The sequence below is a fragment of the Stomoxys calcitrans genome, chromosome 2 (genome assembly GCF_963082655.1).
Source record: "Stomoxys calcitrans chromosome 2, idStoCalc2.1, whole genome shotgun sequence".
In the NCBI taxonomy this organism is placed as follows: Eukaryota; Metazoa; Arthropoda; class Insecta; order Diptera; family Muscidae; genus Stomoxys; species Stomoxys calcitrans.
In genome coordinates, this window is record NC_081553.1 from 101,189,270 (window position 1) to 101,216,674 (window position 27,405).

General features: G+C 42.0%; 3 protein-coding genes across 4 annotated transcripts in view; 1 reads left to right on the plus strand and 2 right to left on the minus strand.

Moving 5' to 3' along the window:
• LOC106082975 (sodium/calcium exchanger 1) overlaps positions 1 to 27,405 on the plus strand; it is a 577,326-nt gene that overhangs the window by 146,154 nt on the left and 403,767 nt on the right. The gene's annotated exons all lie outside the window — the stretch shown is intronic.
• LOC131995196 (uncharacterized) lies at positions 15,856 to 24,110 on the minus strand. 2 transcript variants are annotated; one of them, XM_059363425.1, is made up of 2 exons: positions 23,583 to 24,110; positions 15,856 to 16,770 (listed from the first exon to the last, which is right to left on the minus strand). In XM_059363425.1, exon 2 carries the CDS (start codon positions 16,764 to 16,766, stop codon positions 15,882 to 15,884), a length of 885 nt encoding a protein of 294 aa, XP_059219408.1. In that variant the 5' UTR covers positions 16,767 to 16,770; positions 23,583 to 24,110; the 3' UTR covers positions 15,856 to 15,881. The 2 variants fall into 2 exon arrangements, with proteins under 2 accessions (XP_059219408.1, XP_059219407.1); XM_059363424.1 differs by having other exon boundaries at positions 23,225 to 24,110.
• Positions 16,863 to 22,100, minus strand: LOC131994722 (uncharacterized). The gene has a single exon (XM_059361561.1). The coding sequence runs from the start codon at positions 22,098 to 22,100 to the stop codon at positions 16,863 to 16,865; it is 5,238 nt and encodes a 1,745-aa protein (XP_059217544.1).

Genomic DNA, 27,405 nt, shown 5'->3' on the forward strand with positions numbered 1-27,405 from the left:
AAAAGTGAGTTGCAGTGATATGATAAGGATTTTGGCTGCCAAGAGTTATAAATAATATTTCTAATACAAAATTTTAAGTAGAATGCGACACGGTTGCGATTGTAAATGGGTCAATGTCTAGATAAAGAGCTCCTGTATAAATCAATCTTCCGCTTTGACTGGTTGGATCCCTGGGGTTCAATTTTAACTGTGAATAGTCATACTAATTTGGCACCGTACGAGTATAAGTCCATAACCCAGTTTAGCTCTCATTTTAATCTATTTTCAATTTCAAACCTTTAGCAGGTATAGGCTGTAGTTCTCTCCCGAACTGGATGGCATTTTGTATGCAAACTTCGGTAATAACCTCAAAATTACAAATTATAGTGCTTTCTGCGCGATGGAGGAACTCCTAGTTCTTATACCCACCACCGAAGGATGGGGGTACATTCATTTTGTCATTCCGGCTCTGAAACGGCTGAACCGATTACCTTGAAATTTTCACAGATTGTGTAGGTTGGTCTGAAGGGAAACATAGGCTATATCATTTTTTGATGTTGGGAGGGGGCGGACCCTCCCCCTTACCCCAAAAATACTAACCAAAAATAAAAGTGGACCGATCGGGACAATGTAGGACTTAAATGAAAGGTATCCAAGAGTAGAGTATGAATTCCATAATAAAAGTTGAGTCCAAGTACCTGGGGGGCCGCCCCAGTTTCAAAACCCCTTAAAATAGGTGTATGTATGACAATATGGGACTCAAATAAAGGGTATTCGGGAGTAGATTACGAATATGGCCAGGAAATAGGAATAGGCTTTATAATATATTGATAACGGAAGGGGGCGGACCCTCCCCCGTTACCCCAAAAACACCACCCAAAATCAAAAGTGGACCGATAAGGACAATATGGGTATCAAATGAAAAGTATGCGAGAGTAGATAACGAATATGGCACACAAGTACATGCCAAAGTATAGAGATTCACCCCACCCCCACAAAAACGCCCAAAATGGGCACATTAGCCAATCACGGATATATGGGTCGCGGTTTGTTTGTTCCGTATAGACTGAAAAACGGCAGGGTATTCGGGAGTAGATTACCGATATAGTCAAGAAGAAGAAATAGGCTTTATAATATATTGATAACGGAAGGGGGCGGAGCCTCCCCCGTTACCCCAAAAACACCACGCAAAATCAAAAGTGGGCCGATAAGGACAATATGGGTATCAAATGAAAAGTATGCGGGAGTAGATAGCGAATCTGGCACACAAATTCATGCCGAAGTATAGAGGTTCACCCCAACCCCACAAAAACGTCCAAAATGGGCATATTAGCCAATCACAGATATATGGGACTCGGTTTGTTTGTTCCGTATAGACTGAAAAACGGCAGAACGGATTTTCTCGAAATGTTCGCATATTGTGTAGGTTGGTCTGGAAGGAAACGTAGGCTATACAAGTTTTCGATATCGTATAGGGGACGGACCCTCCCCCGTTACCCCAAAAACACCTCGCAAAATCAAAAGTGGGCCGATAAGAACAATATGGGTATCAAATGAATAGTATGCGGGAGTAGATAACGAATCTGGCACACAAATTCATATCAAAGTATAGGGAGTCACCCCACCCCCACAAAAACGCCCAAAGTGGGCATAATAGGCAATCACGGATATATGGGACTCGGTTTGTTTGTTCCGTATAGACTGAAAAACGACAGAACCAATTTTTTTTGAAATTTTCGCATATTGTGTAGGTTGGTTTGGAAGGAAACATAGACTATATAATATTTCGGTATCGTAAGGGGGACGAACCCTCCACCTTATATCAAAAACACAACCCAAAATCAGATGTGGACCGATCGGGACAATATAGGTATCAAACGAAAGGTATTGGAGAGTAGAATACGAATACGGTATCAACATTTGAATCTAAGTACCCATCGGGCCGCCCAAGCCCAAAACTCCCCCAAACAGACATATTGGACGTTCATTTTAATATGGAGCTCAAATGAAAGGTATTCGGGAGTAGATTTCGAATCTGGCATACAAAATAAGATCGAAGTATAGGGGCTCACGTCACCTCTCAAAAACGTCATTGAGCCCATAATGACTATATGACATCCGAATGTACCTCCCAACACCAAAACTCCTCTAAACAGATATATTTGAAGTTAATGTCAATATGGGACTCAAATGAAATGTATTAGGCAGTAGATAACAAAAATGGCATGAAACATTAGGTCCAAGTAATGGGAGGTCGCCCACCTCCAAACACCCCCAAATGGGCATATTAGCCGGCCATAGGTATATGGGACTCAAATGGAAGGTATTAGGGAGTAGATTACGAATGTGACATTAAAATTTGCGTTCAAGTCTAGGTGGCGATTTTCCTCCTTAATAAACGTCAAATGGGTCATTTGACCCATTATGACAATATTGAACTCAAACGGAAGGAATTTGAAAGTGGAAAACGAATTTGATATCTAATTTTGGAGCCAAGTGTTTTGGGGTACGCCCTAAAGCACTAACTAAACTGAACTCCATTTCCGTTAGGAATAAAGAACGAATTTGATATCTAATTACAGTGCAAAGTGCCGGTGGCCGCCCCAACCCCAAAACACCCTCCATGGCAATATGGGGCTCAAAGGGTTTTGAAAGTGCAGCACGAATTTGATATCCATATTTGAGTGGATATCAAATTCCCTCACCTAATGAGAACATTGCCCTAAGGAAGAACTTTACCACCACGAACCGAAAAGGGGCAAATTCTCACACATCAATGAGTGCTTTCCGATTCAAGTTTAAACTCAATGAGAAGGGACTTTTTTTCTTAGCCGAGTCCGAACGTCGTCCCCCAGTAAGACACCTCTTTGCGGAAAAATTTTTAAATAGCCATGCATGGCATTGTACCTCGCAAATGTCGCCAACATTAAGAGGGAATAAACACCGCTTTGTCCGATGTTCTCGCCAGGATTCGAACGCGTTCAGCGTCATAGGCTATAATGGCACGAATTCTATATCCGCATTCAGGGCGAAGTGTCCCCACCCTAAAAAGATATTAGAGAGTTATAGAAGGCGCAGCGGAGCGGAGCCCGGTTCGGCTATTAAAGTTTGTATAAAAATCTAAGACGATCTAGCCCTGTCCGTCCGTCTGTCTGTTGAAATCACGCTACAGTCTTTAAAAATAGAGATATTGAGCTGAAACCTTGGATTCTTTTTTTGTCCATAAGCAGGCTAAGTTCGAAGTTGGGTTATATCGGACTATATCTTGATATAGACCCCATATAGACCGATCCGCCGATTTAAGGTCTTAGGCCCATAAAAGCTACATTTATTATCCGATTTTGCTGAAATTTGGGGCAGTGAGTTGTGGGCCTAACACAACTCACTGCCCCAAATTTCAGCGGATAATAAATGTAGCTTTTATGGGCTTAAGACCTTAAATCGGCGGATCGGTCGACATTCTTCTTTAAATTGGCTCAGATCGGTCTAGATATTCGATATAGCTGCCATATAGAACGATCTCTTGATTTAAGGTCTTACGCCCATAAAAGGCGAATTTATTGTCCGATTTCGCCGAAATCTCGGACAGTGAGTTGTGTTATGCCCTTCGACATTCTTCTTTAAATTGGCTGAGATCGGTCCAGACTTGATAAAGCTGCCATATATAGGCCGATTTCTCGATTTAAGGTCTTAGGCCTATAAAAGGCGCATTTATTGTTCAATGTCGCCGAAATCTGGGACAGTGAGTTGTGTTAGGCCCCTCGACAACATTCTGCAATTTGACCCAGATCGTTTCAGATTTGGATATAGACCGATCTCTCGAATTAAGATTTTGGGGCCATAAAAGGTGCATTTATATTACGATTTCTCCAAAATTTGGGTCAGTGAGTTGTCTTAGGCTCTTCGACACATTTCTGCAATTTGACCCAGATCAGTACAGATTTGGATATAGCTGCAATAATGACCGATCTCTCGATTTATGGTTTTGGGCCGATAAAAGGCGCTTTTATTGTCCGATGTCGCTGAAATTTGGGACAGTGAGTTGTGTTAGGCTCTTCGAAATCCTTCTTCTATTTGGCCTAGATCGGTCCAGATTTGAATATAGCTGCCATATAGACCGATCTCTCGATTAAAGTCTTGGCCCCTTAAAAGGCGCATTTATAATTCGATTTCACTGAAATTTGATAGGGTGACATATAATACGCTTTTCGATATCCGTATCGAATATGGTTCAGATCGGTTTATATTTGGATATAGCTACCAAAAAAAACGATATTCTGTTCTACAAATTGAACAATGACTTATACTTATTAGACCACTCAATGTCAGTGCCGAATTTGGTCCAAATCGGACCATATTTCGATATAGCTGCTATGGAGGCATACATTTTGCATTTTTCACCGGATTATGACGAAAGGTGGTTTGCATATATACCAGAGGTGGAGGGTATCAAAAGTTCGGCCCTGCTTTTAACTTAACTCCTTTCTACATGTTTTAATTGCTTTGCTCCCATTTTCCTGATAGAAAATTAAAAATTTATTTTAAATTTGATGAACTCAGAAAACGATTTGGAAACGTAATTTGTACGACCGTAAGACAAACAAAGTACTCCAAATAACAAGACGCAAAGAGTTTGGATGGCAATACCAGTTTTTACGCATTAGAAAATTTGATCAACTTGTCGATATTAATCTCCAGTGAAACTTGTTTGTCATTGTTCTTTTCTTTGTTTTGATAATCTTCTCCACTACAGTGGTACACGGTATAACAATTAATAATAACCGTCTATTTCTCTGTCTGACCACGTATATTTGTGTTGAAAGTACACATGTTTTCCATCCGGTCTTCTTTTCATTTTGCTTAAATATGTGCGTTAGGAGCTAATTGCCAGAACTAATTGCTTTCGGGATCAACGCTAAATTGAAATGTATCGTTGTGCCCTAGGTTAGGGTGAAAAGAGGTTGTAGAAATTAATCCGCCCCATGCCACTATAGACTTCCACCTAAGCCAGTAATCGGCTTGTGCGCTCTCAATACTAAAAAAACTTACCTCGAAAAACAAAATCGAAGTTCGGAATTCCGTGCTACTTACAAAATCCTTAATTATTTTCCATGCCACTCCCCTAAGTTGGTTCATGTCTGGTATTTTATTCCCACCTAAGTTCCGCTATCTGTTAGACGCGAAAGCCGGCCAATGACAAAGGAAATGATCCAACGTCTCATGCCCTAGACATGCTATCACTTGCCGCACCGATTTTACATAAGTGAACTCGAAGTCCCGTCATGATACCCATAGCTATACTGACCTCCTTCTTACTTCCTTTCAGTCTCGTCTTTTCACGATCTGATCCCCTATAGGATTTTCGCAGTCCTACCGACCGTTTCGCTGTTCCATAGGGTTGCATGCGCATTCGTCGCCCATTCCCTTAACTCCGACTGCGTCGACCCGTAAGGATTCGAGTTAACCAAGTTTATTGACGGCAGTCTTCTTGCCTTCGCCCCTTACTCCTTTATGGTCCGGCACCCAAACGATGCGGATTATGCCATCCTCAGAGAGGCGTTAATCTCCTTCTTACAATGCAAGACTGTTTGTGACCTTACCGTCCCGGCTGTTATTGCCCTTATGGCAATTTTACTGTCGGTAAAGATGTTCACACTCGACGTCCTCGCGTTAGCACCACACGCATTCAGAGATCGCCCAGATTTCCGCCAGCAATACCGTATTATGGTCAGGCAGTCTAAAACAGATCTCAGTCCCTGGGTTCTCAATGTAGAGCCCAAGGCTCACTCTGTCATCTAGCTTTGATCCATTCGTGTAAAATGATCTTCTAATGCACATCACCAGATATGGGGAGGTTGGGATATCAACGAAAGCAGTGAACTGCTTATAAGTTGAAATACGACGATTTGTGATAACGCGAATAAACCGACCTTTATTTCCAGTAACTAGCAGGAGGTACTAGATTTTACCTTTGTATCGGAAGATAAAAGCGGAAGGATATGCGACTGGGAAATGTTGGATAACCGTAGCTTCTCTCTTCATCGTTATATTAGTTTCAGCCTTGCAGAAAATACTGCGGATGCGGTCCCTCGGCTAAACAGATGAAAGGCGGATTGGAATGAATTTCGGCAGAAATTCTGCACATCTATCCCTGCTAGACCAGAAAACCAAGTGGAAACTGGAGAAGATATAGACGTAATGGTCAAGTGGATCCTGAAGGCCCTGAATGACTCGCTTGGTTCAGCATGTCCAAATGCCAAGCCAAGGGGCAAAAAGGGCGAAAGCCACTAGAGCACCACACGGTTAGGACATCTGTAAGGCTGAGCTAAGAAAATATAAGGGCGAGCTGAGAAAGGCTCAGAACAAATCCTGGGTAGAATTCTGCAGCTCCGTGGAGCATACATCTGAGGCCCCTAGGTTAAGGATAATTTTATCCTCGAGACCTAGTACGTAGTAAGGAAACACTAGAACAACTCGTTTATACACATTTCCCGGGAAATTCTTCAACGGCCAACGTGGCGCCAGAAGAGGTTGGCACTGGTATACATTCGTCGGAGGTTCTTGGAATAAATTGTGTCTGAGCCGAAAATCCTTTGGGCGATAAGAAGTTTCGACTCCTTTAAGTCGCCAGGCCCTGATGATGTATCACCGGTTGAATTATAAAATGTCTCTGATAGACTGTTTGCTTGGCTTAGGGAGATATACTCTACTTGTATCAGCATGTCGTATATACCTGTAGGATGAAGGGGAAACAAAGGTAATTTTCATTTCGAAAGCGGGAAAACCTTACACACGAAAGCGAAAGATTTTCCTCCCATTACTCTTAAGAGGTTGGATAGAAACATATCTTACGGCAAAGATCCCTGGAGATCGTATGTCTCCGCACCAGCATGCATATAGTAAAGGCAAATCCTCTGAAACCGCCCTTCAAGACCTAGTCGCCTACATAGAGGATTCTCTTGCTGTCAAGAAATATGCAATGGTAGCATTTCTTGACATTGAAGGTGCTTTCAATAATGGAAAACCGACGTCAATCGTGAAGGAGTTGGAGTTTCTAGGCATCAACTCTACGGTAAGAAAGTTTTTTAATAACTTACTTACTAAATGATGCATTACGGCAGGCTTGGGATCTGTGGATCTTAAAAGAGTAGAGGAACACCTCAAGGTCTCATCTACTTTGGAATATAGCCATTAACAATATATTATTGTCTCTGTACGAAAAAGGCGTAAAAGTGGTCGCGTATGCTGATGACTTGGCAATTGCGGTTAGGGGAAAGCACTCTAAGAGATATACTTCAGGAAGCTCTACGTGCACTAGCAAAGTGGGCTATCGCAAGTTATCTAGGTTTAAATCCATGCAAGACAGATGTAGTTCTTTTCATCAGGAGATACAGGTTACCTACAGTGAAATCTATCTCCTTAGGTGGAGAGAATGTTCCATTTGCTGGTTAAGAAATTGAACTTCAAATCCAACATTTTGGGAAGGGCAAGAAAGGCCACTCTTGCCCTAAACACCTGCAAGATAGCCATTAGCAAAAGTTGGGGGTTTAGACCGCGTGTCATGCATTGGGTATATACTGCAGTTGTCAAACCTATAATGCTATATGGTGTTGTGGTCTGGTGGACGGCGCTCCAAAAGTCCACCGGCTGTTCAATACTCAGCCGGATGCAAGGATGGTTTGTTTGTTATTGTTTGTTTGTCATCATCAGTGCGGCTAAGGATGACACCATCTGATAAACTGAATTTAATGCTACATCTAATGCCTCTGGACATTGTGACTACGGCTACGGACACTGTGTAATCCTTGATACAATGTTCGATGTTCCAGGCAGTGTGGATTGCACATTGCTTGAGCAGCTTTTTGATACAAATGTTCTTTGTTACTATTACTGATAGAACCGATTGAACTACAACATCCTTGGTTAAAGAAGTTACATAGACTTCTATACGGATGGTTCCCAACTAAACAACCAGGTAGGTTTTGTGATGTACTCTGAAGTACTTGAACAGGTCATATCGAGAAGGTTACCCGACAAATGTATTGGGTTGCCCAAAAAGTAATTGCGGATTTTTCATATTAGTTATCAGCTGTTACTTTTAGCTTGCTTTAGAAAAAAAGTGTAAAAAAGTATATTTGATTAAAGTTCATTCTAAATTTTATTAAAAATGCATTTACTTTCTTTTAAAAAATCCGCAATTACTTTTTGGGCAACCCAATAGTATGTATCAAGCGGAGATACTTGCAATTAAAAAAGTGGTGGAATGGCTAAGACATAATTTTATAACGACAACTGGCATAAATATCTTCTCAGACAGCCAGGCAGCAACTAAACACCTAGAGAATGTATCTCAGAATTAAAAAACCGCCTTCGACTGTTGCAGATCTCTCTCTCAACGAGATGGCTGAACAGTTCATAATTCACATATTCTGGGAGCCGAGTCACATAGATCTCCAAGGGAATTCCCCTTCCAGTGGAAGGAATTCCCTACCGACGTGTAAGGTAGGTCTTCAAGATCAGTTTCGAACAACAACTAATGACAGATTGTCAAAAAAAAGGGGGGTTTCAAATTTCTAATTTTACCCATGAACATTCCTAAGGAACAGGGAGCAACTTCTCATATATCAATGTGAGCAGTCCGATTCAAGTTTTAGCTCAATGATAAGGGACCTCCTTTCATAACCGAGTCCGACCGGCGTGCCGCAGTGCGACACCTCTTTGGAGAGAAGTTTTACATGGCATAGTACCTCACAAATGTTGCCAGCATTAGGAGGGGAAAACCACCGCTGAACATTTTTTCTGATGGTCTCGCCAGGATTCGAACTCAGGCGTTCAGCGCCATAGGCGGACATGCTAACCTCTGCGCTATGTGGCCTGATCTAGACATTGAGGCAACCGTAGCGCAGATGCATGGTGGAAGGTTCTTAAGATTCGGCCCGGCCAAATTTTGTCATCCTCATAAACATTACGACCCGTTTTTTACAACTTCATACATGTTAATGTTTATTGTGTTCATATCCCTCCTACCATCAGTTGAGCAGGCAAATGTCAAAACATAAAAAAATAGAAATTAAAATTTATTTTATTATAATTTTTGTAGGTATTTTTGTTTTGAGCATAGACAAAATACGACCAAATGTCAAAAATATAATCTTTCGATTATAAGTCTAGCATTCTTGCTGTTGACATCCATAGGTTTTCGTCAACAGGCGGCCAAAATATCGAAACCACCACCACCAGCAAAGCGTCAAGAGATTCTTTCGCACGTTCTCAAAGGCCACCATCACATTTGAGTTCCTTTTGCTGAAAAGCACTGTAGATCCTTGAGGCTCGACAAGATTAAAACAACATCCGTAAGAGTAGTCTATCCCAAAAATGCCGGTGAGTGAATAGACCATTGAAAAAGTGAAAAAGAGGCGAAAAAAATGTGCCTAAAATACCTCAAAACAGACAAAATGTGTAGCAAAAATTCCATACGTTTGGATGAGTCGATTTAATGTGCTTTAGCAGCGAATGTATACGCCAGTCATCACAATTTATTGCCACATGACTGATGGGTGAGCAGAGCAGACAGTGATCGTGATGATGATGATGATGTTGAACATCATCAACAGTGTTTTAATGATTTAATTTTTTTCCAAGGTATGTGAAAAAAATGTTCACCAGCTCATTTTACTCCTTAGAAAAATATACAAAACAATTCTAGAGTGTGTTGATCATGTCTGCTGACGCACTTGGAAAATGTCCCGCGATTTCTTTTTTTTTTTGGGGGGGGGGAGGGGGGTGGTTATCAATTTTTCGGCCCGGAAGACGACCAGCAAAAGTATTCGCACAAACCTCTAATCGAGTTTCCTTTCAAGGCAAAACATTTTTAAATCATGGTGCAAATTACCCGCCATAATGCTTGAATTTATCTTCCCAGATCTTCCAACCCCGCCGAACGATAAGCCATAAATACTAACTAACAAAAAAGAAATCAGAACGTGTTTAGATTCCACTATCTGTAAATATTTGTATTTTTTGATTTTTTTTTTTTTTATTACTCGGGGTCTTGTTTTTGCTGCTTCGCCCCTGCGACGCAACACTGGTCAGTGAATTTCACTATGTTTTGTTTTTTTTTTTTATTTTTTTACTGGTTGGTTGATTTGTTGAAGTGCAACAGATACGGGTGTGCGTAATTAATTTTTTTATCTACAATGTCGAGACACGACTAAAGTGAATGAAAACAAAACCACCAGCCATCAGCCACTAGCCACCAGCAGCGGCGTGCTGTTGGTTGGTTTGATAATCATGGACGTTGGCGTTAGGGGGATTTTTTATGTCTGTTGCCTCTCCAATAGCATGGATAGCAGAACCGTCGATGTCATCGTCCATATTGCCTCGGGCCAGCGCATGGTGTGCTATCGATCTAAAGAACCATAGCAACGTGCTCGCTCTCTGAGATACAAGGCACTTGTCTTGTGTCTTAATATAAGCAATTTTTCGATAAAGAAGGCAACAACGAAGGAAGAACACCCTGCCATTGACGATTTTTGAAATTTTTACGGAATTTGATTGTTACAGAAAACCCCAATGTCTGAACGGGGTTTTTCGGCGGGGGTGGATCTTTCATCCGAACCCTACTCTTCTCTCTAGGTTAGGTAAGGTAAGACTGAAAAGCCCTTATCACTATGGACATACACCTAAGCTAGTAGTCGGCTTGTTGTGCGCTCTAAAAACAAAAAGAAAGTAACCTCGAAAATGAAAATCTAAGTTGGGAATTCCGTGCTACTTACAAAATCCTTAATTGTGTCCCACACCACTCTCCTTAGTTGGTCCAAGTTGGGTATAGTGTCCCAACCGTGCTCTGTTAGACAGCCGGGCAATGACCAAGGAAATGCTCCAACGTCTCATCATTTTCCCCGCATGCCCTACACATGCTATCACTTGCCGCATAGATTCTGCATAACTGAGCTCGTAGTTCTAGGTGTCACGTCATGATACCAATAGCTATACTGAGCTTCTTCTTATTTCCTGTCAGTAATAGCCTCGTCTTCTGACTACCTGGATCCCCATATAGGATTTTCGCCGTCCTATCGACCGTTTCGCTGCTCCACAGACCACACCACCTCACGCTTAACGTGATCGCCCGGATCTTCGCCTGCAGGACCGTATTACGGTCAGGCAGTCTAAAACAGATCTCAGTCCCTGGGTTCTAAATGTAGACCCAAGGCCCACTGTCTCCTCTAACTTTGATCCATTCGTGTAACATGATCTTCCAGACGGCAATACTAAGGACCCATGAAACCAAGACTTTGCCGCTAACAGCATTGCCTCGCACTCGACCTCTTCCCCGTAAGCCCTACACATGCTATCACTTGCCGCACAAATTCTTCATAACTGAGCTCGTAGTTCTAGGTGTCCCGTCATGATACCAATAGCTATACTGACCTCCTTCTTACTTCCTTACAGTAATGGACTCGTCTTCTCATGATCTGGATCTCCCCCATAGGATTTCGCCGTCCTATCGACCGTTTCGCTGCTCCACAGACCACACCACCTCACGCTTAACGTGATCGCCCGGATCTTCGCCTGCAGGACCGTATTACGGTCAGGCAGTCTAAAACAGATCTCAGTCCCTGGGTTCTAAATGTAGACCCAAGGCCCACTGTCTCCTCTAACTTTGATTCATTCGTGTAACATGATCTTCCAGACGGCAATACTAAGGACCCGTGAAACCAAGACTGTGCCGCTAACAGCATTGCCTCGCACTCGACCTCTTCCCCGTAAGCCCTACACATGCTATCACTTGCCGCACAGATTCTTCATAACTGAGCTCGTAGTTCTAGGTGTCCCGTCATGGTACCAATAGCTATGCTGACCTTCTTCTTACTTCCTTACAGTAATGGACTCGTCTTCTGACGATCTGGATCCCCCTATAGGGGTCTAAACGACCGTTTCGCTGGTCCACAGTGTTGCATGCGTATTCGTCGCCCACGCCCTTAACTTGGACTGCGTCGACCCGAAAGGCTTTGGGTTAATCAAGTTTATTGAAGGCAGTCCTCTGGCCTTCACCGCCCAATCGTCCGCGCTTTCATTCCCCCTTACTCCGTTATGGCCTGGCACCCAAACGGTGCGGATTTTGCCATCCTCAGAGAAGGCGTTGATCTCCTTCTTACCCTGCAAGACTGTTTGTGAACCTATTGTTCTGGTTGTTATTGCCCTTATGGCAATTTTACTGTTCGCAAAGATGTTCAAACTCGACATCGGAAGGAAGTATTCTTACGCTAATAGGAAGTATTTGTGCAAAGTTTCAAGCGCCTAGCTTTATTCCTTCCTTCCTTTATTCCTTATAAATACCCCCATCCTATGGCGTAAAAATTTCAGCGGTGGTTATTGGTTACACCCTCCTAATGCAAGCGACATTTGTGAGGTACCCTAGAAAAGTCCGACTCGCCCGTTGCCCAGCGCTTTATTCCTTCGAATAAATACCCCCCATACTATGGTGTAAAAATTTCAGCGGTGGTTGTTGGTTATCCCCTCCTAATGCTAGCGACATTTGTGAGGTACCCTAGAGAAGTCCGACTCGCTCGCTGCCCAGCGCACCGGGAAACATCATTTGTTCGTTGTCGTTGTCTTAAGGAGCTTCTTGGCTGCTGCTAACGGTAGGGAGACAAATGCTCTTCGTTGTTCTCTGCTGTTTATGGGCATCGAGTGTACAGACATTTCATCTTCGGTCGCACTGATGACCGCGTTGATGGCGTCGGTGATCTCTTCTGCAATCGAGAAGGAGTCTAGTCTTGGATTCCCATATTCGCCTTTGGTCTAAGACCTTGGATCACCGCTGTTTCCTTAAGGGTGTATCTCGAAACTCGTTGCTTTGGCCTCGTTTCCCCATCACCAGGAGATTTGGTTCCGTTTTAGTCTTCCCGATGGATTCTACTGCAACATCAGTATCCTCAGGCTTCACTGAGACTTCTAAGCACGTCGGCATAACTATGCCCCTCTGGTTAAATTGTGGCAGCTTCAAGTCGCTCTTTTGGCTGTTGTGCTCGTTGCTTTTTCTACTTGGCGCCTTTCCGAGCCTTAGGTCGCTTATGTCTCTCTATTTTGTTGGTAGCTTGGCATCCCCCCGTTTGTCGCTTCCGGCGGACTGTCCACTAGCCCTTTTTCCTTGGCCTTCTGGCCCTGTTTTACATTGATGCACTCCTCTTCTTTGGGCTTGCTAGCAGTCTTTGGGTTGACATGCGTTATTTTTCTTCTGTCATATTTGCCCTGGTAGTTTCTCTTTCCGACTCAGCTGTCTTCCTATTTCGCCGATAGTTTCCGACAATATCCAGGAGTTCCTCTAGCTCAGATATTCCTCCTTGGATGTCCAAGCTGATGTTCCTCTATCTGCCTATGGCCTGCCTCATCCTTCTGAGAGTCTTTGCGCACTTTCCTAGTGCTTCCTCCTCATGCTTGAACCTCATCTTCAATATGAAATTTTGACGAGGCGAGCTGCTTGAGTTTCCCGTGGATTGACACAAAACCTTATGAGTGCTTGTGTTCAGAGCCAGGTCGGGCCTTCATCTGGAAATCATATCAACCTACATTACCAACTCAAAAGATACGAGGCACAGATCATACTCTAAACTTTGCCAGGATTTAAAAGAACGAAGGCAACTGTGGCCTTAACCATGAAAGGCATTTCGGAAGGAAGTCGCTCCCCCCTATTCAGGTGGCAGAATACCACTGGCTTCCAAATTAGTTGTCCAAATCATATTCCATTGTGAGTGCCAGGGTCAAGGTTCCCTTGATTAGGGAATCCACTGGGTCATCGCTCTGTAGGTTACTTAGGGCACTGGCGGCATCCGTTCGCCATGTCGCAAAGACGTCATCGGGTGTAAATGCCTTTTTATAGCATGTCCTGAGTCTTCAACGCTCGTGGTCGGATGCTACTTATTTTTCACAGCTGACCCATAGGTCGTTCAGCTATTCGCCACACGCTGTCTCCCATAGTAGCTTGAACTCAGCCCTACCACTGACTGGCCCTCTAACGCTTTTCTGTATTGGAGGAACTTGTCCGTTACTGATGTGCGTGGCTATGGAGGACCTGATGACTGGAGACATGTACTGACAGAATGCCCATATTATGCAGACATTAGCGATTTAGAAGTCGAACTTGACTTAGTGGAGGCATGAATAGACACTAGATCTTCATTACAAGGTGTTGCTGTACTGACGTGATCGAGTGATTTTGTGATACGCTTGACATGGCCTGCCTTGTCCATGTTGATTCTGCGTCATTTGTTCTTCGTTGTTTCCCGTTACCTTTGTGGTTCTGTCTTTTATAGCTACGAAGTCTGTTCGGAGACTTTAAAGTGGTTACACAGGGGTCAGAAGCCACTGAAACTTGGGTTCCAGTCTGACAATGGTGAAGTCCCAGCGGGTAGACTTACCACCTGCCAGAAAAGTTTTAGCCCATAGTCCATGACATAGGCGGAGTTATGAGGACCACTATTCTAGATATCCGACCCATAGTTATACAGATTAAGTGTGAGGCAGCCACTGTGGCTATGAGACTCAAGGCGATGGGATAATGGATAGAGGATAGGAGGATAGAAGAGGTTTCCGATCGGATATCTGAGATGACACTTGAGGTCGAGTGCGAGACATTGCTGCCAGAGGCATTATCTTGGATTGGTGGAACTCTGGTATTGTCATCTGGGAGATCATGCTACAGAGATGGATCAAAGCTAAAGGACAGAGTGGGCCTGCCTAGGCGGTCTAAATTCAGAATCCAGGGACTGAGATCTGTTTTCGACTGCCTGACTATAATACAATACTACAGGCAGATACCCGGTTGATAACGGAATGCGAGAGGTGGTGTGTTATTAACACGAGGACGTCGAGTTCGAAAATATTTACAGACCATCAGGGCAATAACAACCAGGAAGGAAAAGTCTTGGAATGTTAGAAGGAGATAAGCGTCTTCCCTGAGGATGGCACGATTCGCATTGTTTGGGTGCCGGGGTATTGCGGATTAAGAGAGCAGACAATTTTGAGGTGAAGGCCTTCAAAAAGCGTTGAGTGTCGACGCAGTCCGAGTTAACGGAGTGGGCGGCGAACGCCCACACTGAAATAGCCGGTAGGGCGACAACAATTCTATGGGAAGATCTGGATCTTGAGAAGACGAGGCTGTTTCTGAAAGAAAGTGAGAGGGAGATCATTATAAATTTCAGTATTATAACGGGACTGTAAAAATGGAACGCAGCTTAATGACTACAGGGGATAGGCAAGGGCGCGAAAAGAGCTGGAACCTGGATGATGTAAAACTGGTTATGGATCTCTCGAGCCGAAACAAATGCAAACCAAACTATAATTTTTGTTTGCTTTGTAGCTCCCGATGTAGTTTATGGAAAGTAGAAATAAAGAGCAATGAAACACAAGTATGTAATTAGTGTTTGGACATTGGATGGATTTTATTTCTTTGGATTAGAGCTTACCAAGGTGTGGACTGTCGAAAGGTTAGGAAAATACAAGACAGAACCCATCGGATATTGCTTTTACAATATGGCCGTAATAATCGATAAAACTTTTAAATTCGCTTATTTTCTCTAGGCGGTTTTACATAGTAACTAACAGAGCCAATATGGGATTTCTAACTTAATTTTCGGGATACAAGTAAATAGGGGTTTACGTTTGAACGTAAACATTCCGCCCGCCTTGCAGTATTACTGGAAATTCAATAAGGGCAATATATCTCAAATTTAATCAAATTCAAGGAAAGTAATTCAAGCATACGGTTCTTTTAAGGTTATATATATTCAATTCTAATGATAATTCTATAGTATTTGTTACTATTTTTTCTAATGTTAAAATTCAAAATATTTTTGCTATATAGAATAATTATATTATAACATAACAGCAAGTATTGCTAATTAAATAGAAAATGTTCCGTAAATCACCATGCCAAAAGCAGTATTTTGGGCCGTAGGAAGACCAACTCTTGCAAAAAGACCCTCTCGCATGATTCGAGAAAGTATGTCGACTCCTAGGACTATATCTATAGCCGAAGACTTGTAGAATGTTTTATCGGCCAAAACTAAATTATGGAAGTGCGACTTTATGCTCACCGGGTACGATTCTTTCGGAGTCATCGTACTTATACGTCGATGAACCCTTAAGGTGGTCTCTATCTTGAAATTTTCCTCAATACGGGACCACAAAGTGATGGGGCAAATGGTCTCATTGTCCAGTTCTAACGTTGTAAGTTGCAGCTTGTCCACGAACGGCTTGGAGATGGAACTCATTCTGGATGCAGAGTCCAGTAGACATCTGGCATAATGCTTCCCATCCTTTGCGTTTATTATAACCGAGGCTGTTGGCAGTAAGGTGGCAGCATTCTGTCGGAGTATTGCAGTGAGCGAAGTCGGCGATTCTTTAGCTGCTTCATTGGGCCTGAGTGGCGTGGGAATATTTTTTGAGGCTGAAGCTGTTTCGGACTTCTTATTAGGCTTACTTCGAGCTTGAGACTTTGTTGATCTAGAAAATGTCTTCTTCTTTAACCTGGGGTGCATATGTAGCAGTGAATGATGGCGTTGATGGCAATATCTGCAGCCCGTTTTGGTGAAGCAAGAACCTTGAGAATGTGTGTGTGCCAGACAATTTAGACAGTATCCGTATTTTTTGACCACATCCATTCGCTGATTTGTGTTCATTTGGAGGAATAAACGGCATGTTTTGAGGGAATGTATTTTCCTGCACAGCCTGCATACAAAGGAGGAATGACCCGGCTTCTTTTTCTCATGGTGGTGGGAATTCATTATACTGCAAAAGAAATTGATTAATGTTTGGAAGATTCTAAATATTGTGTAAAATCAAGAAAACTCTAAAAGGTGAAAAATAGAATATCTTGGAATCTAGGAGTTTTCGCCAAAGAGTACTACTAGTTTGGTTATTGCTCGGGTTATTAGGCCTTTCTGAGTGAGTATGTCAGCGACTCTGACCCGATTATCGCTACCATGATAAACTTTGGTAATTCTTCCTAGTCGCCAACAGTTAGGAGGTAGATTTTCATCTCTAATCACAACCAGAGCATCTACTTTCAAGTTGTCGCTAGATTTCTGCCACTTGTAGCGCTTCTGCAACTCCTTTAAGTACTCATCTTTCCATCTAGAACAAAAATGTTGATGAATCGCCTTTAGACGTTCCCACCGATTTTGGATTGAAATAGGAGCTTGCGAATACTCTGGGTCTAATGGTACTAATATGGGGGTACCTATCAAAAAGTGGCCTGGAGTTAGGGCTGTTAGGTCAGATGGACTTGCGGACGTGGGAGACAGCGGTCTGGAATTAAGACATGCCTCTATCCTAGACAACAAAGTTTGAAGTTCTTCAAACGTGTACTTGGAACAACCTGCTGACTTTTTGAAGTGCTGCTTGAAGCTTTTGACACCAGCTTCCCATAACCCGCCCATGTGTGGGGCTCCAGGCGGAATAAAATGCCATATAAGATTTTGATAGGAATAGCTAGAGGTGATAGCTTGATGAGATGTTTGGATAAATTCTTTGGCTAGGATTCGGGACGCCCCAACAAAAGTAGTTCCATTGTCCGAATGTAGGTGTAAAGGACAACCACGGCGGGAAACAAACCTACTGAATGCTGCGAGGAATGCAGGGGTGGACAAGTCTGAGGTAGCTTCGAGGTGTATCGCCTTTGTCGAAAAACAGACGAAGACACAGACGTATCCCTTGGTGATGCGGCAACAGCGGCCTGCATAGCTTTTGACGTCGAATGGTCCAGCAAAATCCAATCCCGTGTGAGTAAAGGGACGAGAAAATTCTACCCTTTCTGGGGGTAAGGCCGCCATCAACTGCGTTTGACATCGCTTCTTATACAGCACACAAGGCTTGCAGTGGTAAATCGTAGTTTTTATGAGATTTTGTACCTTTGGGATCCAGTAATGGGTTCGAACCAGTCGTAAAATAAGTTGGTTTCCTCCATGCAGAGTAATCTCGTGGATAAATTTTATCAATAGCCTAGCGTATTGACAGCCATACGGAACGATGGCAGGATGTTTTTCATTATAAGTCAATGAAAGCGATGATTCCAATCTACCACATATTCTCATTACGCCTTCATGATCTATAAATGGGTTTAAACTGAGCAATGGACTGGATGAGGATATGGATTTCTTTGCACTAAGTGCTAGATATTCATTGGGATAAACGGCCTTCTGAGAAATGGATATCAGTTGTTTGCGTACGAATAAAATCTCTTCTGTGGTAATATTTATGGAATCTTGGGTATAATCATTGCGGTGCTTCGGATGAGTGCGATGGAAAAAGCGGTATATATAGGCAACGACTCGCAACGCCTTTGAAAATGAAGAGAATCGATCAAGTATATCTGTGAAATCCGTGAAGTACGCGAAATGGACTTTAAGGGACTTTTTCTCCATAGTGGTCTTTTCCACAGGATCTAGCTTGGATTTCGGCCAATTACTCGTTGGTTCCGTAAGCCATTGTGGACCATTCCACCAGAGATGGTTGTCTACCAAATCTTGGGGATGGACACCCCTACTTGCAATATCTGCAGGATTGTGCTCAGAATCAATGTGGAACCAGTGCGTTGGATCAACCACTTGTATAATTTTAGATACTCTGTTTGCCACAAATGTATTCCAGTAGCAAGGTGCCTTGGACAACCATGATAATACGATGGTGGAATCGGTCCAACAAAATAGCGAATAATCAGCAATGTCAAAATTTGGAAGTACTGTATCAATTAATTCAGACAAAAGTGTAGCCCCACATAATTCCAACCTGGGTATAGACAATGTTTTAAGCGGTGCAACTTTTGTCTTGGAAGTTATTAAATGTGAATGTATGGAACCATGACGAACAATCCGGATATATATTGCCGCTGCATAAGCCTTTTGTGAGGCGTCGCAAAATCCGTGGATTTGGACTTCGCTATCTGGAGTAAAATGTATCCATCTCGGAATTTGGATATTATTAATATGAGGATAATGGTGCTGAAACGATTGCCAAAGTTCTCTGGATTCTGGCGTAATTTCATTGTCCCACTCGGTGCGGTCCATCCAAATCCTTTGCATAATTACTTTTGCCACTATTACAATCGGCGCCAGCCACCCGGCTGGGTCAAAAAGTCTCGATATATGTGAAAGAACTTCACGTTTGGTAAATTGGCAATTGTTGGGGAATTGGACTATAGAAAAATAGAATGCATCAGCAAGTGCATTCCATCGGATTCCTAAGGTCTTGGCGGAACTGTGATCATCGAAATCCAAAAAATCGGTGTATAAACGGTGATCCGCCGGAAGACCCGCTAGGATTTGTTTGGAATTCGACGTCCACTTTCTCATACAAAATCCCGCGGATGCCAACGCTTTAATCAATTGGTCTCTTGCCTCTACAGCCATTTGAATCGTATGAGACCCAACTATAGCGTCATCTACATACATACAAGATCGCAAGATAGCACTTGCCAAAGGGTAGATATCCTGGACATCCTCTGCCAGTTGAATCATAGTGCGAATCGCCAAATAGGGTGCACAATTTACTCCAAATGTGACAGTTTGGAGTTCGAAATCTTGGATTGGTTCGTCAGGGGATTTGCGATATAATATGCGCTGGTAAGGAGTATGGGATGGATCCACAAGGATCTGCCTATACATTTTTTGTATATCTCCATTAAATACATATCGATAGAATCTCCACTTCAGGACCAAAATCGTCAAATCATTCTGCAATGTAGGGCCGATATGAAGCATATCGTTTAAACTACGCCCGTTTGAGGAAGAAGCCGACGCATTAAAGACTACACGGACCCTTGTAGTTGTGCTCTCGGGCTTGATTACCGCATGATGGGGTAGATAATATTGGCTGGAGGAAGCAAGTGTATTTGGGGACTCTATTGGAATCATATGTCCCAAAGTAAGATACTCCTGAAGAGTCTGATCATATTCCCTCTTGAATAGAGGATTTTTTAACAGCCGGCTTTCAGTCCGAAAATACTGTGCCATCGAGCTTGTCCTGGATTGACCCAAACTCAAGCTTTTCGGATATTCCTCCTTGAACGGAAGGGAAACTATGTACCTCCCTTCACTATTCCTTCTCGTCGTACTCCTGTATAATTGCTCACAGAACGTGTCCGACACAGACGAGTAACGTTTCCGAGGGACATTCTCCACCTCCCAAAACCTTGAAATCTCCTTGTCTAAAGAGATTTCACAAAAATAAGATACAAGAGTAGAGCGGGGTGGGGAAGAATTATTCGGAGTAGGGCCGGTAAGGATCCAGCCAAACACGGTCTCCTGAGCCATCAGGGATCCGCAGAGTCTACAACCCGATAACATTATTGAGGGAAATACATCTGCCCCCAACAACATGTCGATTCTGGAGCTTTGGAAAAAATCGGGATCGGCAAGTTCAAGACCTGGCAAATCTGGAATGGATTCATAATCTATGGTCCTAGCGGGTAGTTCATTGGACAGGTGCGGAACAACCAAAACAGAAATATTCAACCCAAACGCTGGGTCCAAGTTCGACTGTAGGAAAAGATCGCATTCTTTTCGTACATCAGCAGATATGGTGTTGTTCAAGCCAGAAATCGTTGCGGAAGTACGCCGGAAAGGTAGTCTAAGCGTATTGTACAGCCGGTCAGAAATAAAGGACCCCTCGGACCCGGAATCAATAAGGGCTCTGGCTCGGTAGGGCACCCCGAAGTGCATAAGTCTCACAATGGCGGTACCTAGCAATATACCCTTCGACCTGGAGGCAAAACAACTTTGTATAACACCATGAGCCGAATCAGTGGACTGTACTGGAGAAGACTGAGGGGATGATTGACCAACTCCAGAGAAAGAAGGAGAGGAAGGAGAAGAAGGCACGTTATCCAATGACTGACCCCCAGGATTGGAATCCTTATGGAGCATAGTATTGTGGCGTTTTCCGCATATAAAGCAGGAGTGTTTGCTTTTGCAAGTTCTCACAGCGTGAGCGCCCGAAAAGCAGTTCAAGCACAAGTTGCTTGCTTTGATCTCGGCCAGTCTATGACCATGATCCATACTTATAAATCGAGGGCATTTCCTGATGACATGAAACTCCTTGGGGCAGAGTCGACATGGAGTCTTACTAACGTTAGCCTGAAATGTATTCACTTTCCCCGAGGCCGGTTTGGGATTCGCAAAGTTTCTCTGCTTGGACTGATGGTGCTTCTGATCACCTCCATTCTTTACTTCGGCAACGGATTCCAAAGTGCGGTATCTATTGGTGAGGAAGGTATCCAGATCGCACCATAGCGGGATGGTCGTCTTGTCACCAAGGGTCTGCTCCCAGAGTGTCAAGGTAGACTCCGGTAAACAATTGGAACATAGGAAGACAAATATAGGGTTCCAACTATCGATATCAACCTTATAAAGCTTGAGAGTGGATATGCATGAATTTATCTCTCGCTGCAAATTCTTCAAAGAATTTGCAGTCTCGGAATGGATAGTCTGAAGGTTGAATAGAGATTTCAATTGTCCATTTATCAAAATACGCCTGTTCTCGAAGCGAGCGCACAAATTCTTCCATGCCGAAGAGAAACCATCATTGGTTAGGGGGCTCTTTGACACGATTTCGTGAGCCTCGCCCTTAGTCTTCTGTCTCAAGTGCGACAGTTTCTCAATTGGACATAATTTCGAATTCCTAACGCAAAGAGCGGTGAACATGTCCCGGAATGTGGGCCATGCCTTGTATTCCCCACTGAATGTCGGCAATTCAAGAGGGGGAAGGTTAACACCGGAACTGGAATTAGGACTTGATGCCATCGGAGGGGGGGTAATATCCCGGATACATTGGGTGAGCCTAGACACACAGCGACAATAGGTAGAGTAAGATGTTTTATACTTCTCCTTTACCGTTTCAATATCGCTTACCTCATCCTCCCCCTTATCGTCCAATTCCTCCTCATTAGCAAGATCAGCTAAGCATTGATCGTACGCATGTTTCAAGTTGTCCCATGTAGACCTGATCTCATGTTTATGCGTGTCCAAGAGGCAAACGGATTCCACTGGCAGTTCGTTGCTGTTCAGTGCAGCCTCGAACTCAACCAAGCTATCAGCCAATCTTATAAATCGGTCCAGGGACATAATCGAAAACAGACGAACACAGTCGAATATCAATCAGGTGCAAAAACAGCACTCAAATCTGCGAAGCACTAAGGCCAAAATAGTCGAAAAATCTCCAAGATAAGAGATACAAAGATATGTGTGTCATATACAAATTAGAAAAAGAATTAAGGCACAAGAATCCGTCCCACTATTAAGATAAAAAAGGTCTAATGTTCACAAATTCCTCCTAAGGGAATTTTAGATTAGTAGCACAGCAATGGCAGGCCAGAAAAAAAACAACAAGTATGTTACAGCCTGACCTCATCCGACTTAGAGATTCTGTCTGAAGACAGTGGCAACCTTTTGTATCCGCTTCAAACCTTTCCAAATATCTCACGGGTGCGACTTTGCATATATTTATAATAGCCTTGTGTGTCCCTGTGCTATATCATACCAAAAACCATATGATCGGTGGAACGACAACAATAGGTCAACGAACTTGGAATGAACAACGAGCCTGGAATATCTGGAATAGTTGTTTTTTTCTTCTCTCTGTTCTGATTATCACGTTTTACAAATTATCCATACTCAACTCACTTATCAAATGTGTTTTTGTTATGCATGCGAGACGAAAGCCTGTTCTTTGTATGCCGTTCACATACGATCCACAGGGAGAGCGAAATGACTCCCAGTGGATATGAAAAAGGAGAGTGCAATAAAATACTCAAGAGAACGAGAGAGTACAAAACCCACAACGCTATGTGGGTGAATGTGAGTAAGAGATGGCCAGTGATGAGGAGAGCTTGCAAGGTGGATTACAAAGCAAAGCGCTCTCGAGAGATTGGGAATGTCAGCGAAAACGACAAACACGCGCCAAAAATAAAAAGAAACAGAGACCAGAACCAAGTTTGAGTCAAACAAGTTCTTCCAACATGTATGAGAAAGCGGTGGATGCGAAGCAAAAAAATGAATACAACACGCTCCTGAATTATTTAGGTTGACCACGTTTTTGGAATGCGTGTGAACACTGGAGCTCAAAAATGAGTTCAAATAAACCTTTCACAATAAAATCACTGAATTTTCTATTTCTTTTTCCTTTTTCTTTCTTTAAATCTTAAGTTTTCTTCCGAAATGGATGATAAGTGCTTACTTACTGAACGTACATCTGTCAACTTAAGATTTTCTCCAAATTCAAGGCTGGAGTATTACTTAACGACTTCTTATTTTCCAAAAATCGATTAGAAATGAAGAATAATCCTTCTGGTCCCAAAATACTCCGCAGGCTTCACTTTTGAGCAGGACAGTCCCAAATAAAATGCAGTGTCAAAGTTTAAGCTTTTCGCACAAACGCTCCTTGATCAAACACATTAATTCTTCATATTTCTTAACTTGCTTGTCTACATAAAACACGTGAATAGAATTTCTATACCGCAAACATCGGAATGGTGTGCTTTACGTGTGTAATCACATGAAATGCCACGGAATACTAGATAGCACTAAACATATGAAATACGAACGTACCTTTAAGAGATGATAGTTGTTGTGGAGCTGAAATCTCAGAGAGTATCGCAACCAATCTGGCTCGAATTGGACCAAATGTAAAAATGGAACGCAGCTTAATGACTACAGGGGATAGGCAAGGGCGCGAAAAGAGCTGGAACCTGGATGATGTAAAACTGGTTATGGATCTCTCGAGCCGAAACAAATGCAAACCAAACTATAATTTTTGTTTGCTTTGTAGCTCCCGATGTAGTTTATGGAAAGTAGAAATAAAGAGCAATGAAACACAAGTATGTAATTAGTGTTTGGACATTGGATGGATTTTATTTCTTTGGATTAGAGCTTACCAAGGTGTGGACTGTCGAAAGGTTAGGAAAATACAAGACAGAACCCATCGGATATTGCTTTTACAATATGGCCGTAATAATCGATAAAACTTTTAAATTCGCTTATTTTCTCTAGGCGGTTTTACATAGTAACTAACAGAGCCAATATGGGATTTCTAACTTAATTTTCGGGATACAAGTAAATAGGGGTTTACGTTTGAACGTAAACAGGGACATATAGGACTTCGAGCTCACTTATGCAGAATAGGTGCCGCAAGTTATAGCATGTGTAGGGCAGGTGGGGAGGATAATGAGTCGTTGCACAGTGGGAGAATATCGAAAAAAAAAACTAGTAAAAAGTATGCCCTGTGAAAACGAGTAGAGATATCTCTTTGAAGTTTGAAATGGTTAGGGCTAAGGTGATAGCGAGATCGCGTGCAAAGATTCTAGGCCCTAAGTTGTGCGGTGCCTTTTGGCAGGTCCCTAAATTTGGTCACTTGGTATTTCGAAAATATGCTAGATCTTCGCTTATGGTCCGATTTTAAAAATTTTTGGATTTTTATAATTTTGCAGATCTCTTGGGTATAAAAACATTTTGTTAACAGTTTTCAATGATTTCGTATTCTTTGTATATATACCGGATCTTCTGATGTAATAAAGTCGACTTTTAGTTATATATAGCCGCTATATAGACCGATCTCCAGACTTAAAGTCTTGAGATAATAATCATTTTTCATCAGATTTCGATGAAATTTGGCACAGTGAGTTCTTGTAGACCCCTTACCATTTCTGTGAATTGGATAAGAACTGCGCTATCTAGAGGCTCAAGATGTCACGACCCTAGCTCGGTTTATATGGCAGTTATATCAGAGTATGGACTCTTTCGGATCATTCTTGGCACAGTTATTGAAATTCAAAACAAAATACATGGTGCAAAATTTCAGCTTAATCGGAAAAGAATTGCGCCATCTATAGAGGGCCAAGATGTCAAGACCCTAATCCGCTTTGTATGGCAGCAATATCAAAACATGGACTGATATGGCCCATTTGCAACACCTAACCGATCTACACTCATAGGAAGTTTTGCGCCTAACTTCTTCGAAAGTTAACATTCTTTCGACAGACGGACGGAGGGACGGATGGACATGGCGAAATCGACTTGTAATGTAAATACCATCAAGTTATGCTTTGTGGGGGTCTCGGATCAATATTTCGATGTGTTACAAACAGAATGATGAAATTAGATGCATATCTTTTCTGTATCTTTTGTCCGTCTGTCTTTTTTTTGTAATAATTCAATCATCACGAAATTTTTCACATATCACTTTTATAGCCCAGAGACAAATGCTATGAAGTTTGGTATAAATCGGTTCTGATTTAGATATCTAAAAGTATAAAAGAGCAGCGTGACTGACTGACTGACCATCGTTCAGCCAAAACGGCTAAAGGTATAGAATCATGAAATTTTGCACGAATGTTGGTCTTGGGTCATGGGCACGAGACAAGGCTGGATTTGGTGATATTTGTGCGTTTAGTTATTAAAAAGTACGAAATGGTACATATTTGCCCAGCGCGGGCTCAATTTATGGTGAAAAAAAAATTCGTAAAATCGTGCTGGAAGTGGGAGACACAGTACGTTTCTTACCGCAATTGGTACTATTTGTATATTTAGGTACTAAAAAAAGTGCCAAAAAAGTACGAAATGGGTGAACTTTGCACAGGACAGATGGATACAGGTAGAATTTTGAAAATTTGACTTAAAAGACATCTGGGGCAAAAGGATGAGAGTAAAAAGGAAAAACAGTACTGGTAACGGAAGGAAACGCACACTTAGCACCGCAATTGGTACCATTTAGTGCTTTCAATACGGAATTCGGCATGTAGGTACAACTAGCAAATATGTCATGGATGACCAAATGATCTATTCAAGGATTGTACATTTTGGTACCATTTGATACTTTCTTTACAGATGGAGCTAGAGGTCTGAAATTTGGCACGCAGGTACAACTAGGTTAATATGATTGATGACTATGATCTTTTTACAATTCGTATATTTTGGTACCAATATCGGTACTATTTGGTACTTTTTGTGCAGATGGAGCTAGAGGACTGAAATTTGGGATATAGGTAAATTTTAGAAATATATGATGCCCGACTTAATGATTTTTTCACAATTCTAACATGTTGGTACCAAAATTGGTATTATTTGGTACTATCTTTGTAAATGGAGCTAGAGGTCTGAAATTTGGGATGTAGGTACAACTAAGAAATAATTGATGGATGACTTAATGATCTATTTAGAATTCGTACATTTTGGTATTAAAATTGGTACTATTCACCATTTGCACATTTTGTTACCAAAATTAGTACCATTTGGTACTTTCTTCGTAGATGAAGCTAGAGGTCTGAAATTTTGCATGTGGCTACAACTAAGAATTACATGATAGATGACTAAATTATCTTTTGAATAATCGTAAAGGTTGGTACCAAAACTGGTACCATTTGGTACTTTCTTGCAGATGGAGCTAGAGATTTAAAATTTTGACACTTAGGTACAAGAAGGAAATACATACATGGGTATATAAATGATCCATTCAAAATTCATTCATTTTGGCACCAAAAAGTGCAAAATAGGTACTAAAACATACAAAATGGTACTCTCTTTACACATTGAGTTAAAGCGCTCAAAATTGCGATTCATTTATACCTTGACAATATATATTATTCCTTGACAATATATATTGGGCGACTTAATGATTTTTCCGATGTATTTTTATTCTTGGTACTATTTGGTACTTTCTTTACAGAAGGGAACCGATTTCTAAAATTGTATACGCAGTTATTACAAAAATTTTTAAAATCTTAAAAACCGAGTGCCTACTTAGGTTTTTGAAAGTCTTACACTAAAAAAGGTATATCAAAAACGGGGGGTAGCGAAGCGGCCCTCTGGGTTGCTAGTCTTATATATAAAAATCAATTTGTGTTTGTTTGTGTGTTACTTATAGACTCAGAAACGGCTGAACCGATTTTCTTTAAAATGTTCACATATGGTGTATAATGATCCCTTGATGAAACTAGGGTATTAAATTTTTTGATATCTGAAGGGGAGGCGGACCCTCCCCCTTACCCTATTTTCAGAAACGCTACATCTCAGAGATGGGTGGTGCGATTTAAGCGAAATTTTGTGTGCTCTCATATAGTAGCCTAAAAATAAAAAATTGGTCTCCAAATTTCGGATGGGGTACCTAGGGGGGCCGCCCCATCCTAAAACCTACCAAACATATATTTACACCAATCACGACAATATGGGACTCAAATGAGAGGTATTTAGGATAAGAAAACGTATCTAATATCCAATTGTCGGACCAAGTGTTAGGGGGACCACCCCAACCCAACCCCACCCCATGTTTTTAGGGCCCATACCCCAAACCGGACATATTTGCTGACTTTTGCAATAAGGAGTTTAAGTGAGATTAGAAAACGAATTTGATATTAAATTTTGAGGCCAATGGCAATAT

Bases quoted from the DNA above. Each gene is read 5' to 3' on its own strand.
- LOC131995196 (XM_059363425.1), bottom strand. From the start codon at position 16,766: ATGAATTCCCACCACCATGAGAAAAAGAAGCCGGGTCATTCCTCCTTT.
- LOC131994722 (XM_059361561.1), bottom strand. From the start codon at position 22,100: ATGTCCCTGGACCGATTTATAAGATTGGCTGATAGCTTGGTTGAGTTC.